This window comes from Rattus norvegicus, chromosome 1 (assembly GCF_036323735.1).
Source record: "Rattus norvegicus strain BN/NHsdMcwi chromosome 1, GRCr8, whole genome shotgun sequence".
Taxonomy (NCBI): Eukaryota; Metazoa; Chordata; class Mammalia; order Rodentia; family Muridae; genus Rattus; species Rattus norvegicus.
In genome coordinates this window covers 170857758-170873292 of record NC_086019.1, presented here as the reverse complement: position 1 = coordinate 170873292, position 15535 = coordinate 170857758, and the positions used below count along the sequence as shown (strand labels likewise).

General features: G+C 43.9%; 1 protein-coding gene across 2 annotated transcripts in view; it reads right to left on the bottom strand.

The window, feature by feature from the left end:
* Nucleotides 1-5146: 5146 nt before the first annotated feature.
* Nucleotides 5147-15535, bottom strand: part of Syt9 (synaptotagmin 9) — a 180481-nt gene continuing 170092 nt past the window's right edge. The window contains exon 7 of one of the 2 annotated variants that reach the window (XR_005491595.2): nucleotides 5147-7309. Coding sequence is in view for 1 of the 2 variants with exons in the window: in NM_053324.1 (NP_445776.1) it covers nucleotides 7301-7309 (9 nt within the window). In the remaining variant the exon portion in view is untranslated. 2 annotated transcript variants of the gene reach the window in all.

Sequence of the window (15535 nt, the reverse complement as noted above, 5' to 3'; positions counted from 1 at the left end):
AGATCTTTGCCTGTATACCTTTATCAACTCTGTCTGCAAAGTCCTTCTGCTGTGAGTCACCAACTGTCTTAGTTTTGCTGAAGGAAATACTGTAGTCTTAAACAATAAGCGTTTATTTCCCATGGTTCTGGAAGCTGGGGGGCTGAGATTAAGGTGCTGCTGCTGACTAGTAAGAGCTCACTTTATGGTTTATAGACAACTGCCTAATAATGCACCCTCTTTTTCTTTTCTTTTCTTTTTTTTTTTTCTTTTTTTTTGAGACATGGTTTTACACGTAGACCAGGCTGGCTTCGAACTTACAGAGGTTAGACTGCCTCTGCCTCTTGAGTGCTAGGTTTAAAGGCATATGTCACCATAATAGGCTCTCTTCCTATTTCATAAAGATGTTAATCCAGTCATGGTGGACTTGCCTAGTTAACCCTCAAAATGCTCAAGTGCCATCATTTTGGGGGCTGGGAATACAACAAAAGAATTCAAGGGAACATAAGCATTTAGTTCATGGTACCAAACTCCATTTATCAGTAACACTGTATACAGAGATGAGAGAGAAAGAGGCCTGCAAGATGATCCTGTTACATCTTTAAAAAATTATGTGTTCATGCATGCTTGTGTATGCATGCACACATTTGTGTGTGTGTGTGTGTGTGTGTGTGTGTGTGTGTGTGTGTGTGTAAAGATGATTTTGTGGTGCTTATTCTCTCTGTGCTATCTCACTGAGCCTTCAGCTACTGCTTTTAAACCCTACTTCTCTGGTTGAGTCCATTTAGAGCAGCCTCTCAATTCTGGATATTTAACTCCAACATTGACTTGTGTTTTACTGGAAATGCTTTCTATCCCAGTCCTTTCAAATGCCCCACAGCAGTGTTGTTTCTTCTCTTTCAATCAAAGAGCCAAGTCCGGCTCCCCCACCCCCACCCCCATCTCTACCACCCCCAGTCCTCAGAGTGAGTGAGCTGCTTACCCAGCACTCACCTGGTAGAACAGCCTCCCTTTGTTTTTTGAAATTAAGACGATGCATCAGAATTCCTAGAATGCTCACACCTCCTCATGATCATTCTGCTTTGGTTTTTAACCACCTGTGCAGTTTCCTGTTGGCTGGTGCTTTCTGAAGGCTGTGTGTCCTCCCCTGCATTAGTCAAATGCTGGGCAGACCAGGTGTGTCTGGCTGAACTCCAGAGCCCACTCTGAGTCTGTTTGTTAGCACCTGGTAAACACCATTCTGCCAAGAGCTTTTTGAATCCCCCAGATTGTCATACAGCTTGGGAGACTGCAGGAAAGGGTCTGATGAAGGAGAACCACCAACAGGGGTAAGGTGAGATTAGTAACTTTCAAAAGCATGGTGCCCTTTGTCTTGATGACTACACAAACAGGCTTCCTTTGTAATTCTCCAGGTAGAGATGGCTCTCACAGACTGGGTCTCCCACAAAGGACTGACCCTTGATCTCTCCTGCTCAGGTTCCCAACTGAGGTCTCTGGGGTTCTGTGGATTTTTTTTCTTTTTAGCATACTGGAGGTGGATCCCTAGATCTTAAAGCTGAGGGTGGCTTTCCTGTTGCTCCCCAGTATACACCTTTGGGTAGTGTTTCCAACCTAAACACTGAACCAAATTTTGTGTAAACTATTTGGAGCCTTTTGCCAGTAGAGAGCAGACACTTTTCAGATCTGACTTTTTAGACTGAATGAAAATGCATTCCATCTAGACAATGTATCCTTGGCCATGATGTCCTGCCTTGTTCTCTGCATTCATGAGCCTTGGTAGTGTCCTCCAGAGGAGGCTCCAAAGACCACCTGTGAGCTCTACCCAGAAAGGTAGACGCTCAACTCCACTCTATTGGAAACATCACTTGGCTCTGTCTTCTCACTTCTCCACAAATCTTTCCTTTTTTTCCTGACAGATCTACTTGACTGAATTGAGCTTTGAGGTTTCATTTTTAAAGTACTGGCTGAGGTACAAGAGTGATGATTCTAGAAGTGTGCAGAACATCAGGCCCTTGACATGTGCACCTCAATCCGGTGTGCACAGGGATGGTTAATGCAGCTGTATGTGAGCTGTGCAATCTGAGGAAGGCTGGTTTATGCTTTGACATTGCCAGATACCTCTGCCTTGATGTTGTCAGAAACATAGATGGTGAGCTGTGGACAAATCCCAGAGTTTCTGGGGATGAAGGTCTCTATCAGAGCCCTAGGAAAGGGATTTCAGGCAGGTGCTTAAGTAAGAAGTCAGGACAACATGCGCAGTGCCCTCCTTCTCCCTAGCCTTGGCTATGCCATCCACAGAGACACAATCTCTCATTTGCATCTTGTCTAGAGGCACCCCTCCCGGAGAACCCTCCCTGTCACTGGGCTTCCCCCTTTCTTCCTTTTGGCTTACTTGCTGGGCTCTGATGAGCCATCTGGAAGGTGGTTATAAAGAGAACCTGTTTTGGTATTTAATTCAAGATGGAGCATATAAATCCTGGTTTTATGGCTTGCATAAGTCTTCAGTGGTTATTATAGAGGCTTTGTGGACAGTCAATATCAAATTCCTTTCAGATTACTTGTTAAAGATGAAAAGCCATTGAAAAGGGAACAGAGAAAAAGCAAAAAGGAACTTGGTAGACAGTTGATGTCCCTGGACACTTAGATCCCCCTTGTGCAGAGACAGATTGTACGAAGTGCACAGCTCTGCCCGAGCTCCAAGCCCTTCTCAGAGTTGGGCACACGAAGCTCTCAGATGGAGAGACACAGACTTAAAGGTGGAAGAACACAGAACACACGGTGCCAAACGTTTCTCATGGGAAAAGAAACTGAGTCACTCAGAGAAGCTCTATGAATCAGAGATGAGAGAAACTCCAGGCCCCAGCTTCCACCAATAGCTGTCTACCACATAAACCGTGTCCGGGTTCATGCTCTGTGCTCCTCAGGTTTAAAGCCACTTGCAAACCCTACACATGAATGACAAACTTTCAGATGAAAGGATACCTCTGATAAACCAACACATTAATGATGCTGGAGTCTCTGACATTCCTTAAAAATCACATAGCAGGGTTTGAGGAGGTGAGAACACCTCAGGGATACATTTTCTAGGCACAACCAGATAATAAGGGTGCTGCATAGAATCTTGTATAAAATGAAGACAGGAGGGCTGCCATGGCCGAAGGTGCTGAGTATTTAGGGAGAGAGATGCTTCCTGATTAGACAGCCTACCTGTGCTAAGTAGGCAGGCACATTCATAGGCCCTTGACTTATTTATGCAATTCCCATGAAGTACTTTCTGAAAGACCTAGAAGGCTCCTTGCTGCAAAGGAGCCAGAGCTCCTAACCCTGAGGGGGCCATGATTTCTATTCCCCTTTCATTTTTCTGAGAGGAACAGAAGCCCTGGACTGCATCTGTGATTGCATGTGTGGCCTAAGTGTATAAGTAGAAGAGGAAGCTAAACACGGGCTCAAGAAGAAAGTCCCAGACAAGGGGTTCCCATGACCATGTTCCCGTTGCTCAGCTCTCTGTGGGTGAGCAGAAGTGCTTTCTAAGCTGAGAAGAGTGTTAGCCAAGGCTAGCCACAGGTACTGTGTGCTTGTTTTGTTTTTCCCTCAGCTCTCTGTGACCTGGTTGCCCTGGGATTGATAAGAGTCTAAGTGGGACCCCCAATGATAAGGAGCAGAGGAAGGTAAGGCCTGGAGCTTTTGGGTTGGCCAGTGGCAAAGCAATGCTCAGCTTCCCACAGAGCAGGGCTGACAGCAAGGCATATTCTGCTTTAAGATAAGTGGTTTGAAGTTATGTTGTTCTGTTTTCCATTTTCTGGGAATTAGTGCCAAACCACTGTGTCCACCCACCTGAAACTGAGTAAGAATTTTATGGGTAGAACCTCAAACAGTAAGTTTATACAACGGAAAACTTTCAAGTACGAGTTCAACTTCCCTGCCTGCCCCTTAACCTCCTGGTAATTATAGCTTCCAGCCTGAAATCTGTATCTCTCAAACTTGTGACCTCACCTTGTCCCTGGAATCAACAAAGGTCATAAAATGAAGGCTGGCAAGGACTCTCCCCATTTACATAAACATGGTTCTCCACCAGGACCTGCTCTCCTCTCTAAAACAGTAGAAAACCTGAAGGCTATGCTGTTGTCCTGAGCCACCATCTCATCTCTTCCAAGCCAGAAGAGGCCCCCGAGGGACTTACAGAAGCTTCTCCCAGGAATGGTCCTTTATGAAGGCAGCAGCTGACAGCTGTTTTCACATGGTTGGGAAAGACTGACATAGAGACAATCCAGGAAGTGTCAGTGTTTCATCTACCAACTACAAAAAGCATTTCAGCAATTGACTGGCTCTGACTAAATTTACTCGATTTATAGGACTCTTTAGAGGCACAGACATGATGACCCTTAAGTTTCCTTTTAGTTTGTACGTGTGTGTGTGTGTGTGTGTGTGTGTGTGTGTGTGTGTGTGTGTTGTGGCCTGATACGGTAGAAGATGTGTCTAGTAGCAGTGCTCACAAAGCTGAGGCATGAGTCCTGTGAGTCTGAAGCTAGCCTGAGCCATATAAACTAACACACGTCTACACCCCTCCCCACACATGAGTAGCGGAGAACCAGTATATTTGTCTTGTTATGTTTTCTTATATATTAGTAGATACTTAGGACACGCATCATTGCAGGAAATATAACCATAACAATAGGAAGCTATTTCCCACATCTGTCTGTTAATTCTCTTTAAGTGTGAGTGAGCTTCTTCTTCTTCTCAAATGAAGAACTGGTTACTGATGGTCAGGAACAGTTAGGATCCTTAGAGAGTTTTAGAATCACCCATCCTCTCTACCTCCCCGACTTGCCAATGTTGGTTCATATTGGACGTTGAAGCCTCTGCTGAATGCACATCGTTCATAGGCCCAGGCGACATTTTAGTGGTAACCCACACCCAGGACACTATTCTCTGAAGTGGGGGTAGGGAGGAGAGCTGGCTATTGGTGGGAGGATGGTCAGTCTCTCTCTTTCACTCAGCACCAGATCTCCCGATCTCCCCAGGGTGTTGTCCTAAGATCTGATCAGGTTGCTTCTTTTTCCTCCAGGATTTTAATTTTTTTCAAGATATTGTAGTGTCCTTCTATCCTGGAAAAAAAATAAATGCCAGAAAATCACCCCACCCCCCTGATTTAATGAGACAACAACTGTATTTTCAAAAGGAATATTTACTAGGAAACTAAAGGGCAACCAAACAAAACACAAGAGAACAGAGGCAGAGTTGCAGATGAGCTGAGGGAATTCAGATTGATAGCCTGCTTCTGGCCACAGCTGTACTGGCTAGGAAAAGCTGCCCCCCACACAAAACCATTCAGGCAGTCTTCTCCACCTGAATGCTCCCACAAAGCTATCTTTGAGTCAATAGCATATTCCATAGTACCCCAGGGCTGCTAGCTCAAGGTGAGGAGATCCTGAGGTGGGAACAACAGGCTACCCCAGGATCTCCAACCTGGGTTCCCATTGCCAAGAGCACGTCAAAAGCTTAACAAGATGGCTGCCTGATAATCTTTTGCTGGAGCCATTCTAGTTTCTTTGGGACCATTCTTCTAGGTGCACCTGCCTGGACCTAGTGACAATATTTCTGCTCACTATCCTGTTGGCACTCACCCTTCGTACTTTGGTTCTAAACAGTGATACGGTGGCGGATGTCTGAATGGAAGGGATGGGCAGAGAGGACCCATGGGAAAGGAAGGTGTATTTTTCTCATCAGACATAGGCTGAACTTTGAACATAGGTTCCCCTTGAACCAACTTCAAATGAAGTTGGAAGGAGATGGGAGTGGATGGGCTGGGGAAATGCACTAAGCTTGAGTGAATTGACATTGCCTTACGCAATCGAAGGCCTTCACCTACTTAGGACATGACAAGATCTGGCATTGGCAGTAGTATTTCTGGTACTAGGTATGTATGGAAGCCAGAACTTTCCAACATCTCCTGTGATGCTGCCTCTCTCAGGTGCAACCTACATTGAAACATGAAGTGCAATGAAGAGAGGCCGCTCTCTAGGATGCTTAACTGCAACCCAACTCTGGACTCTGTAGCACAGACTGGAGGAAGAATGGAATTGTGGAGCAGTGATGCAGGGGAAGACCTTCTAGACTCATGATGAGAGAGGAGATTCTAGGTAACAGCCCCTGGTCAATTCAGGGGGTGCCGGGGCTTTGGTTTCACTTCCTGGAGGCAGACACAGGAAAGATGAGGTGTAGAACTGGCAGTACACTGGTTGAGAAGGATGCTGGGTAATGGATGAGCTATCCTGGGGAGAGCCCTTGGCTTTCATTCTTGTAGGTATTTCCATTTCAAGTGCTGCAAAAAGTAGCATGTGTCTGAGATGGAAAACAGCCTCTCTTTGTGGCTGCCCAAGTCTATACCCTGGGCTGTTACTTATGGAAACACCCAGAAGGCAGCTGTGTCCAGAAAGCCCCTAAGCTGTGCCTTTTCTTTGTGTCATCTCTCAGTGATCTTCTCTCATACCACACCCTTCTGTGTCCAGGAAAGAACATTTCAGGATGCACGTGCCACTGGGAGGCAAGCGTCTCACACAAGGATGGCGACTTTTATTCTAGTAACATCACTGCTGGAAAGGAAGAGGCTGCGGGCTACCTGGAAACAATGTTTTAGAATCCCAGAGTCTGGGTTCAGCTGTGGAGAAGGACCATGCCTGAGTGGGACTCTGCCATGTGCATGGGAGCGGACAGTGAGTTCACTATGAACTGACCTGCCTTGCATGAGACTTCCCAGGCTGGCTTGGTCTAGCATTCTCTTGGACTATTCCTTGGAAAACTGGAACACTTTCTAGGGTAGAATTATTCTCTGAAGACAGTCATTAGCTCACAGGTAGTAGAGTTTGGTTTGAAATCTGCTGCCTATTTAGCACCTGGATATATATTTTTGTAAATATTCTGTCCTTCCAGGGCATCCAATCAAATGACTGTATGTTAGACTGACCACTGTCAGGACCAGTATCACGCCCGTACAACTACAGGCCTTACATTAGCCACTAGGAGTCTTGGCACTCAGGACTCTTACTAGGCCACCTGCTCCTGTCCACAGTCCAACTTGGTTTCTGACATCGAGGGATGAGCTTCCCTAGAGTATATCGCCTTGGGCCGCCTGAAGAAGATAGATGAGCCATTCAGATTCACCAAATCCAACTTAAAAGAGGGCCAGTTATTGCTGTGGGTACAGCTGAGTATTTCATCACTGGAGTCATCTGGGTGTTGCTAGGTGGGAAAAGTTACTGAAGATCTTTGTTACATGGTTGTCCGACTGTGTCCTTGGCAAAAGCAGTCTTCCTATCCACAATCATCGTTTCTGTAGGGAGAAGAAACAGAGAGTGAACTGGTTTTCGCCTGTATATTTTCAATGTGTACCAAACTAACACCAGGCACTGAGCTGGGTGCTGGACCATGTGTGAGATACCTATTCAAAGGACTCCTATGGGGAAAAGTGAACTACAGAGCTGTATACAACCTTCTAGCAGAGCCTTTGAGGACACTACAGGAATTCTGAAGTACAAGTGCACTTGGGCTGAAGGTGAGTTCAGGCCATTTGAGTGGAGGAGCAAGCCCGTGTGGAGGCAGAGAAAGGATCATCAGATCTGAGCTGCAGGGATTGTGCTGTGCGGAGTATGGTGGTAGCAAGAAAACTGGGCTGGAGAGAGCGGTTTTGAGTGGTGAAACCTCCTAACACTCAATCCTTGTTTCCCAGCTGTGAAGGTACACACATGAGTGTGTATGTGTGTGTGTGTGCATGCATGTATGTGTGGTGTGTGTGCATGCATGTGCATGCATGTGTGTGTGCATGTGCATGTGCGTGCGTGTGCATTTGGGGAGAGAGCCAGGACCTTGTACATGTTGGGCAAATGTTCTAGCATTAAGCTATACCGCAAGCCCTAAGCAGTGGACTTTCTTAGTAGAACCTCAGGCTTAGATAAGCGAGTTCTCTTGTGTCGCTCACTCAACCCATCATTCAGCTGAAATTCAATTCATGGCATTACCATTTAATAAAGATTAAGGGTATTAATACAGCAGGCATAGAGAGAGAAGGAAAAAATACCAAAGTGACGTCTGTGGCTACAGTAACAGAATTTTATACACAGTCTGAGAGGGCAGCAAACGTTCTCAAATTGAAATGTGCAGACCAGAATGCATTTCAGAAATCAGAGTTCTGCAATAAAGCTACAACTTACAGAAAGTAATTAAAGCCAGGGTACGTTGAAGACAGAAAGCCACATCTGGCTTTGAAGTATGTGTGTACTTGTACACACACACATCCCTCAGGGAAGGTGTATTCATTTCTGAAGGTAGCAGCAAGGAAGGGCAAATAGATATTTGTCATTTGAACAAATCTTTCCAGATTGCCTGAGGTACACAGACAAGCGAGTGCATATGTGTTCGGACTCTGCAGTCACCGCTATACTGGGCTAGTTATCCCTTGCCTGGAATGTGTTCAAAGGGCTGACTAGTTCCCATATGAAGAAAAACCACTAGCAGACACTACGATGCCAGTGACCCAAGTAATAACATGGCTTTAACTGGACACTGCAGCTGCAGGGGACTCATTGGTGCCTTCCTTTGTGTGTAATACCAGTCTCTGGCACAGCCTCAGGGAATGTTGACGAGTGGCCTGCTAGTTTCTCCTCTGCTTCAGATGAAACCCTTTGGCTCAATGAGTCTCTGGCACCAGTCCTGTCTGGGCCTAATGTCCCTTGTTTTCCCCCTCTGGATATTGCCGCTAGGTTCCAAACAACTGTGGCCAGAAACCAAGCCCACAGACTGACAGGAGAAGGGAGTTTTGATATATCTGAAGGAGTGGTTGGTCATCTCTATCAATGGCCTTACAAGAGTCAGGGAAAGTCAGATGCCTAGGCTATGTCTGAGAAAAGTAGCTTGGTTGAGTTTGACATGGATAACTTAAGCTGTCTCTCAAACCCTTTTGTCTCTCACTGAGAGAGAAGTGGGGGGAGGGAGGGAGGGAGGGAGGGAGGGAGGGAGGGAGGGAGGGAGCAAGCTCACACAGTTCCACCAAACAAACACACTGCAACATCTTTCTAACATACAATGAGTCTAATCATACAATGAGTTGCTCCTTGTCCAATATTTTCACAAAAGGGTCTTAGAGGTGAGTTTCCTCCAGCTCAGAACAGCACTGCCCCAGTGGGGCTCTGTAGGGATGGGAGAGTGGAGAGAGATGGTGTTTAAACACTGTGTCCAACCTTGGCCTTGCTGCTTCCAATGCTTCCCCTACTGAGCACAGCAGCTCTCTTCTCCATACCAGACCCAGTGGCCTCCCAGGCTGTGGAAGGTTTCAGGGTACTCAGCAGCCTGACAGGAAGTAGTGGTTACAATCCTATCTGACCAGAAAGGTTTCTAAGTGGATTTAATTGTCCTGTGACATAAGGACTTGATTGGAATTAAATTGAATTGAAATCGAAGACGAGAACTGTCCCGGTGAAAACGGTAATGTGCAATGACACTTCAATCACAAAGATGACAGCTGATGTGAGACAGGCCATTCAAACTGACCCCAAATTAAGAACACAGAATGACCAAGGGGAGTGGTTGATTGCATCTCCCTGTGAATTTGAAAATGGGTTCTGATTACAGGAAGTTTCTAAGGGCTTTAGACTAAGAATTCTGTCAAAAATGGAAATGATTCTTATTGTATGAGTCAATCTTATATGCACTTAATATTATTACTCTTGTATTTTAAATTCTTTAATCTAAAAAGTGTAGAATCTTAGCATTTTCTGGCTGTCGAGTACAGCTTTATAAATATTTATCCGAAACAAACCACTACCCACCTAGAAGCAGGTGAACAACACCTTCCCTTGAAGCTGGTGTTCCTTTTCATTACTCTGTTTTTCTCCTCATAGAGCTAACATGCTAAAGAAATAAGTGTGTGCCATCCTGGGGATGGGGCAGTCACAAGCTCTACAATAGGACACACTGCTATTGTGCTAGCTAGGTGGACACACCATCACAGTGATTTCTAAACACCTTCTTCACTCCCCAGTCTGCCTCTCAGCCCTCATCAGGCAAGCTTCATTTTGCCGTTGACTGTGTTCTATATAGAGGCTACAACCAGTCTATGTGCAGAGAGACTAAGTGACCTCAGGGCTCAGTCCTAAATGAGATTTCTCCATCACCCTTTACCAGGAGGCACGGTGGAAGAGGGGTGGAAGGAATGGAAGTCAGGGGCTGGGAGGATTGCTGGGAAGTACTGTCTTCTGGGCAGGACAAGGTCGATGAGCTCGTGAATGCAGAGGCTGGGTGACCCACACATGACCTGGACTCATGGCAGCACTTCACCACAGAATGGGGAGGGCTCATGAGGAACTAACAACAGTGATTGGTGGCCAAGGGAAGAGGAGTCATTTCCTTCAGCGATGTTGCCGTGACTTAGTAACTGTCCTCCTACCCAGGCCTGGGCAGCCTAAGTAAACTTAGTGGGTTGCACACACCAGACATACATGAAAGGGGGAGGGGAACATGTTGGGCAGTAGGATTTTAAGAAAAGGAGAGGGATAGGATGGGATTATAGGGATTGAAGAGTAAAGGAATAAAAGTTAAAACAACTAAGGAAACAGAAGAAATGAAACAGGGTAAACGGAATGGCATTCCCACCAGCAGTTTGAGATAATAGCTTAGAAAATAAAAATGTCCATTGGGTAAAGAGTACCATGTTAAATATTTGGGCTCCATCTTAAGAATTTGTATATACTATCTCATTTAATCCTTTCTTTAACCCTTTATGACTGACAGGAAAATTAAATTCTTCCTCTGGTGAGATAAGGGATTTGATAAAGATAAGAAACAGCATGGCCAGACTCTGCCACCTTGCCCTTGTAACCTAAATGCACGTTCTGGAGGGATGTGCAAGGCTCTGCATACCGCTACAGAATCTTTCTATAAAGCAGGCTTAGGGGCTAGAAGACCTATTGCAGAGGATCAGTTTGGTTCCCAGCATCTGTGTCAGATATCTTACAACAAATGCTCCTAAGTGCAGCTCCAGGGGAATCCAGTGCCCCCTCTAGTTCCCATAGGCACCTTCTCTCATAGGCACACAATAAAAAATAAAAAAAAATTTAAAATCCTTAAATAAGTCTCAGTATAGAGAAGAACTGGAATAGTTCAGATGTCACAAGAAAGTGAATCAATTCCATTGTCAAGTTGTCAAGGTAAAAGGTGTCTGTGTGTGTGTACTCGAGTTCGTGAGTGCACACACCTGTGTGCATAGGTACAAGAGATAGAGAGAGACAGACAGACAGACAGTTGTGTACATGTTACAAAGAGCTCATTAGCGACACACAGAGGCAAGGGCTCCTGTGACAATGCTATTCAAAAGGCAAATATCTCATTGTTTTCAAATGAGGCAGCGCATTAGGTAATTACTACTTACCGAGATCAAGTGGAAGACGCATGGAGTGTACCACTCCAAATCATTACATTTATTAATTATCAAACTCAACGTACATTTACTGAGCATGAGCACCAGCACACAAAAAGAACCGTGCCTAACCCACCTCTTAAACAGCTCAAAGGAACCATGAGATGCCAAGAATAATGAATTACTCTCAGCAGAAAGCTTGCTCTGTGTGTTCTGCATGTGTGTGGGGCATATGATGCCATCTATCCAAATCACAGGATAAGAAGGAAAAAGTGTTAAAAAACTTGGGTTGGGATAGAAGCGCAAGGACATACATATGTTGCACTGGATTATGATATGGGATCAAAAGGAATCTGGTTTGTTAACTCCTAGAATGGGGAAAACTCCCCCAGGAGGTAACTCATACCCCATCCTATTTCTGTACAGTTATTTTACCTCTTCCATTTGAAATGCAGGCGTCTGCATGGCCACAGGTATTTTCCATTCCTACTGAGGACCTGAACTGATAATTCTATTCCTATTAATTGGAGAATTAACCTTGCTACAACAGACAGATGCAACACACAGGATTTGTAAATGGCAGGGCAAGGAAGCTTTTGCAAAAGTGCATTTACTCAGAAGCAATTTGTATTTTGTGACACTAATTTTGTCTTATGTTTTACTTTAAATTTATTTGTCTAGCTTTTTGATTTTTTTTAAAGACATGCATGGTCTTACGTAGCCCAGGCTGACTTTCAACTTGACATACAGTTGACGCAAGCCTTAAATTCCTGGTCTTCCTGCCCCTACCTCCCAAGTTCTGTACTATCAGCCCAGATTTGTACTGTGATGCACATCTTATTTGATGAATAAGGAAATACCCAATAACACTCTGCTATACTAGAAAATTACTAAATTCATCACTTTAATGGCCATAGTTAGGATATCGTATTTTTTCTTTTTTCTTGGGAGGGTGGTGTGATCTTTCAGGTAGGTGTCTCTATGTAGCTCAGAATAGCCTCAAACTCTTGGCAATTCTTCTGCCGTAGTCTCTGGAGTCCTGGGGCTACATGTGTGTGCCATCATGCCTGGTTTTAACTTGTCAAGTATAGACATAGTCTAAATGTTCAGGAACACACCTTATAAAGCTGATTTCAAGATGCTTACTTTGATTTAACCAAAAGTTGTGAGTTTTGATGTTTTAAACACCATAAAGATTAGGTGTTTAAAAACTATTTTGTTTAATAAATAAAAATGATTGCTGTTTGAAGCCTGTGATATGATTACATTTTAATTTATCAATTTTAATTCAAGGGGCTTCAGCCTATCAATTACTTAAATAGAACCTGAAAGTTTAAAAGAACTTTGCTTGTTAGGTTTATAAAATACTGTTTCTTTATATAAAAATGTTCGAGAGAATTTGGTTAAATGTGAAATTAATTTTAGAAGTTTATGGGTGTTAATCTGTTGAATTAAGGAGCCGAGAATTCTAGAAAGTGAAGTGAATATTTTAGTTAAAGACAAAAACAATCAGCTCACTGGTTCACATTGTATAGCATTGTATAGCGTGTGTTAAAGACTGTTCTGGGGAGACAGGACAGAGGAGAGGGTGAGAAGCCATGGCAGGTGATGTTAAGATTCTGCGCTGTGTATTTACAGGTTGTTATTAATGTTCCTAAGGGATGGATGGTACCGGCTTTGTATGTTTAAGTGGGCAATTATATCTTATCAATTGGATCAAAGATTATTGTGTTGTGTGTTCTTTTATGTGAGGGTTTGAGTGTAGGAAAGTGTGCGGCGGCAGGAGACACTGGACTGCCGCGGATTTGGGATGTGTTTCTGCCAAGATATCTAGCAGATATCTTGGGGCACCGTGGTTCCGGACCTACCGGGGTAAAAGACAACAATACTTCTTTATTTTTATATTTTTACAACAACAGATGGCGAGCCAATGTGATGGGCAAGAATCCACTAGTAATCCTAAGAGTTGAGAGAAAGTTTTTATTTTCTAAGAGGAGGCCAGCGCCATGTTAAGTCACATGATATCTTTTTTTTTTCAAAACTCATCAAATCTAAAGTCTAAAGTTCCTTTGAAAATCCAAATACTCTCTTAGCTGTGATGCCATAAGACTTTTTTTTTTTCATCTTTATTAAATTGGGTGTTTCTTATTTACATTTCAATTGTTATTCCCTTTCCCGGTTTCCAGGCCAACATCCCCCTAGCCCCTCCCCCTCCCTTTCTATATGGGTGTTCCCCTCCCCATCCTCCCCCCATCACCACCCTCCCCACAACAATCACGTTCACTGGGGGTACAGTCTTGGCAGAACCAAGGGCTTCCCCTTCCACTGGTGCCCTTACTAGGCTATTCATTCTACCTATGAGGTTGGAGCCCAGGGTCAGTCCATGTATAGTCTTTAGGTAGTGGCTTAGTCCCTGGAAGCTCTGGTTGGTTGGCATTGTTGTTCATATGGGGTCTTGAGCCCCTTCAAGCTCCTTCAGTCCTTTCTAAGATTCCTTCAACAGGGGTCCCGTTCTCAGTTCAGTGGTTTAATGATGGCATTCACCTATGTATTTGCTGTATTCTGGCTGTGTCTCTCAGGAGAGATCTACATCTGGTTCCTGTCGGCCTGCACTTCTTTGTTTCATCCATCTTATCTAGTTTGGTGGCTGTATATGTATAGGCCACATGTGGGGGAGGCTCTGAATGGGTGTTCTTTCTGCCTCTGTTCTAAACTTTGCCTCCCTATTCCCTCCCAAGGGTATTCTTGTTTCCCTTTTAAAGAAGGAGTGAAGCATTTGCATTTTGGTCATCCTTCTTGATTTTCATGTGTCCTGTGCATCTAGGGTAATAAGAGCATTTGGGCTAATATCCACTTATCAATGAGTGCATAACATGTGTGTTTTTCTGTGATTGGGTTACCTCACTCAGGATGATATTTTCCAGTTCCATCCATTTGCCTATGAATTTCATAATGTCATTGTTTTTTGATAGCTGAGTAGTATTCCATTGTGTAGATGTACCACATTTCTGTATCCATTCCTCTGTTGAAGGGTATCTGGGCTCTTTCCAGCTTCTGGCTGTTATAAATAAGGCTGCTATGAACATAGTGGAGCATGTGTCTTTGTTATATGTTGGGGCATCTTTTGGGTATATGCCCAAGAGAGGTATAGCTGGGTCCTTAGATAATTCAAGGTCCAATTTTCTGAGGAACCTCCAGACTGATTTCCAGAATGGTTGTACCAGTCTGCAACCCCACCAACAATGGAGGAGTGTTCCTCTTTCTCCACATCCTCTCCAGCATCTGCTGTCACCTGAGTTTTTGATCTTAGCCCTTCTGACTGGTGTGAGGTGAAATCTCAGGGTTGTTTTGATTTGCATTTCCCTGATGACTAAAGATGTTGAACATTTCTTTAGGTATTTCTTAGTGGTTAGGCATTCCTCAGCTGAGTCAAGTGATATCTTAAGGGTGGGAATTCAAACAAAGAAACAGGGAAGCTGCCTGGGCTGGCAGGCTGTAGGTCCCCTACTGTGTGATAAGTAATGGTAGCTCAGAGAGTTAGAGATTAAAAGCTGCTTTTTAAAGAAAGTTGTTTAGACAGTCTTTCAGGATACTCATATTCTTTTTAACGTGGGCTCTGCGGGAATTTTGGGCTGAAATCCTAGTTAGACAACTAGGATTACTTCTTAATTACAGGTATTATTAAAAGGTGATTGAGTTTGTTTTTAGAAAGAAGAGAGTAAAGAGATTACCTGAATCAGGTGGAGATTTTCATCCACGGTTCAGAACTTAGATAGGGAAAAATTAGTCACTACCTCCAAGTCGAGAGTTGTGATGAATGTCTATAACACCAGGGAGAGTGAATGCAGGCATATATTGTAGAAGTTATTAAGGTTAAAGAAAAATCTGTAGCTCTGGGTAGACAGTTTAACAGATGGATATATTTTGGGCTAAAGTCCTGAGTTTTAAGTTGTTTGTTGGTTTTAGAATTGATAGATGTTTAAGTTTGTTTTAAGGAGAAAAAAGAGATCATGTGGTGATTTTCATCTATGGTTCAGAACTTAGGGAAAAATTGGTCATTAACTCCAAGTAGAGAGTTGTGATAAATGTCTCTAACACCAGGAAGAGTGAATGCAGACATATATTATAGAAGTTATTAAGGTTAAATAA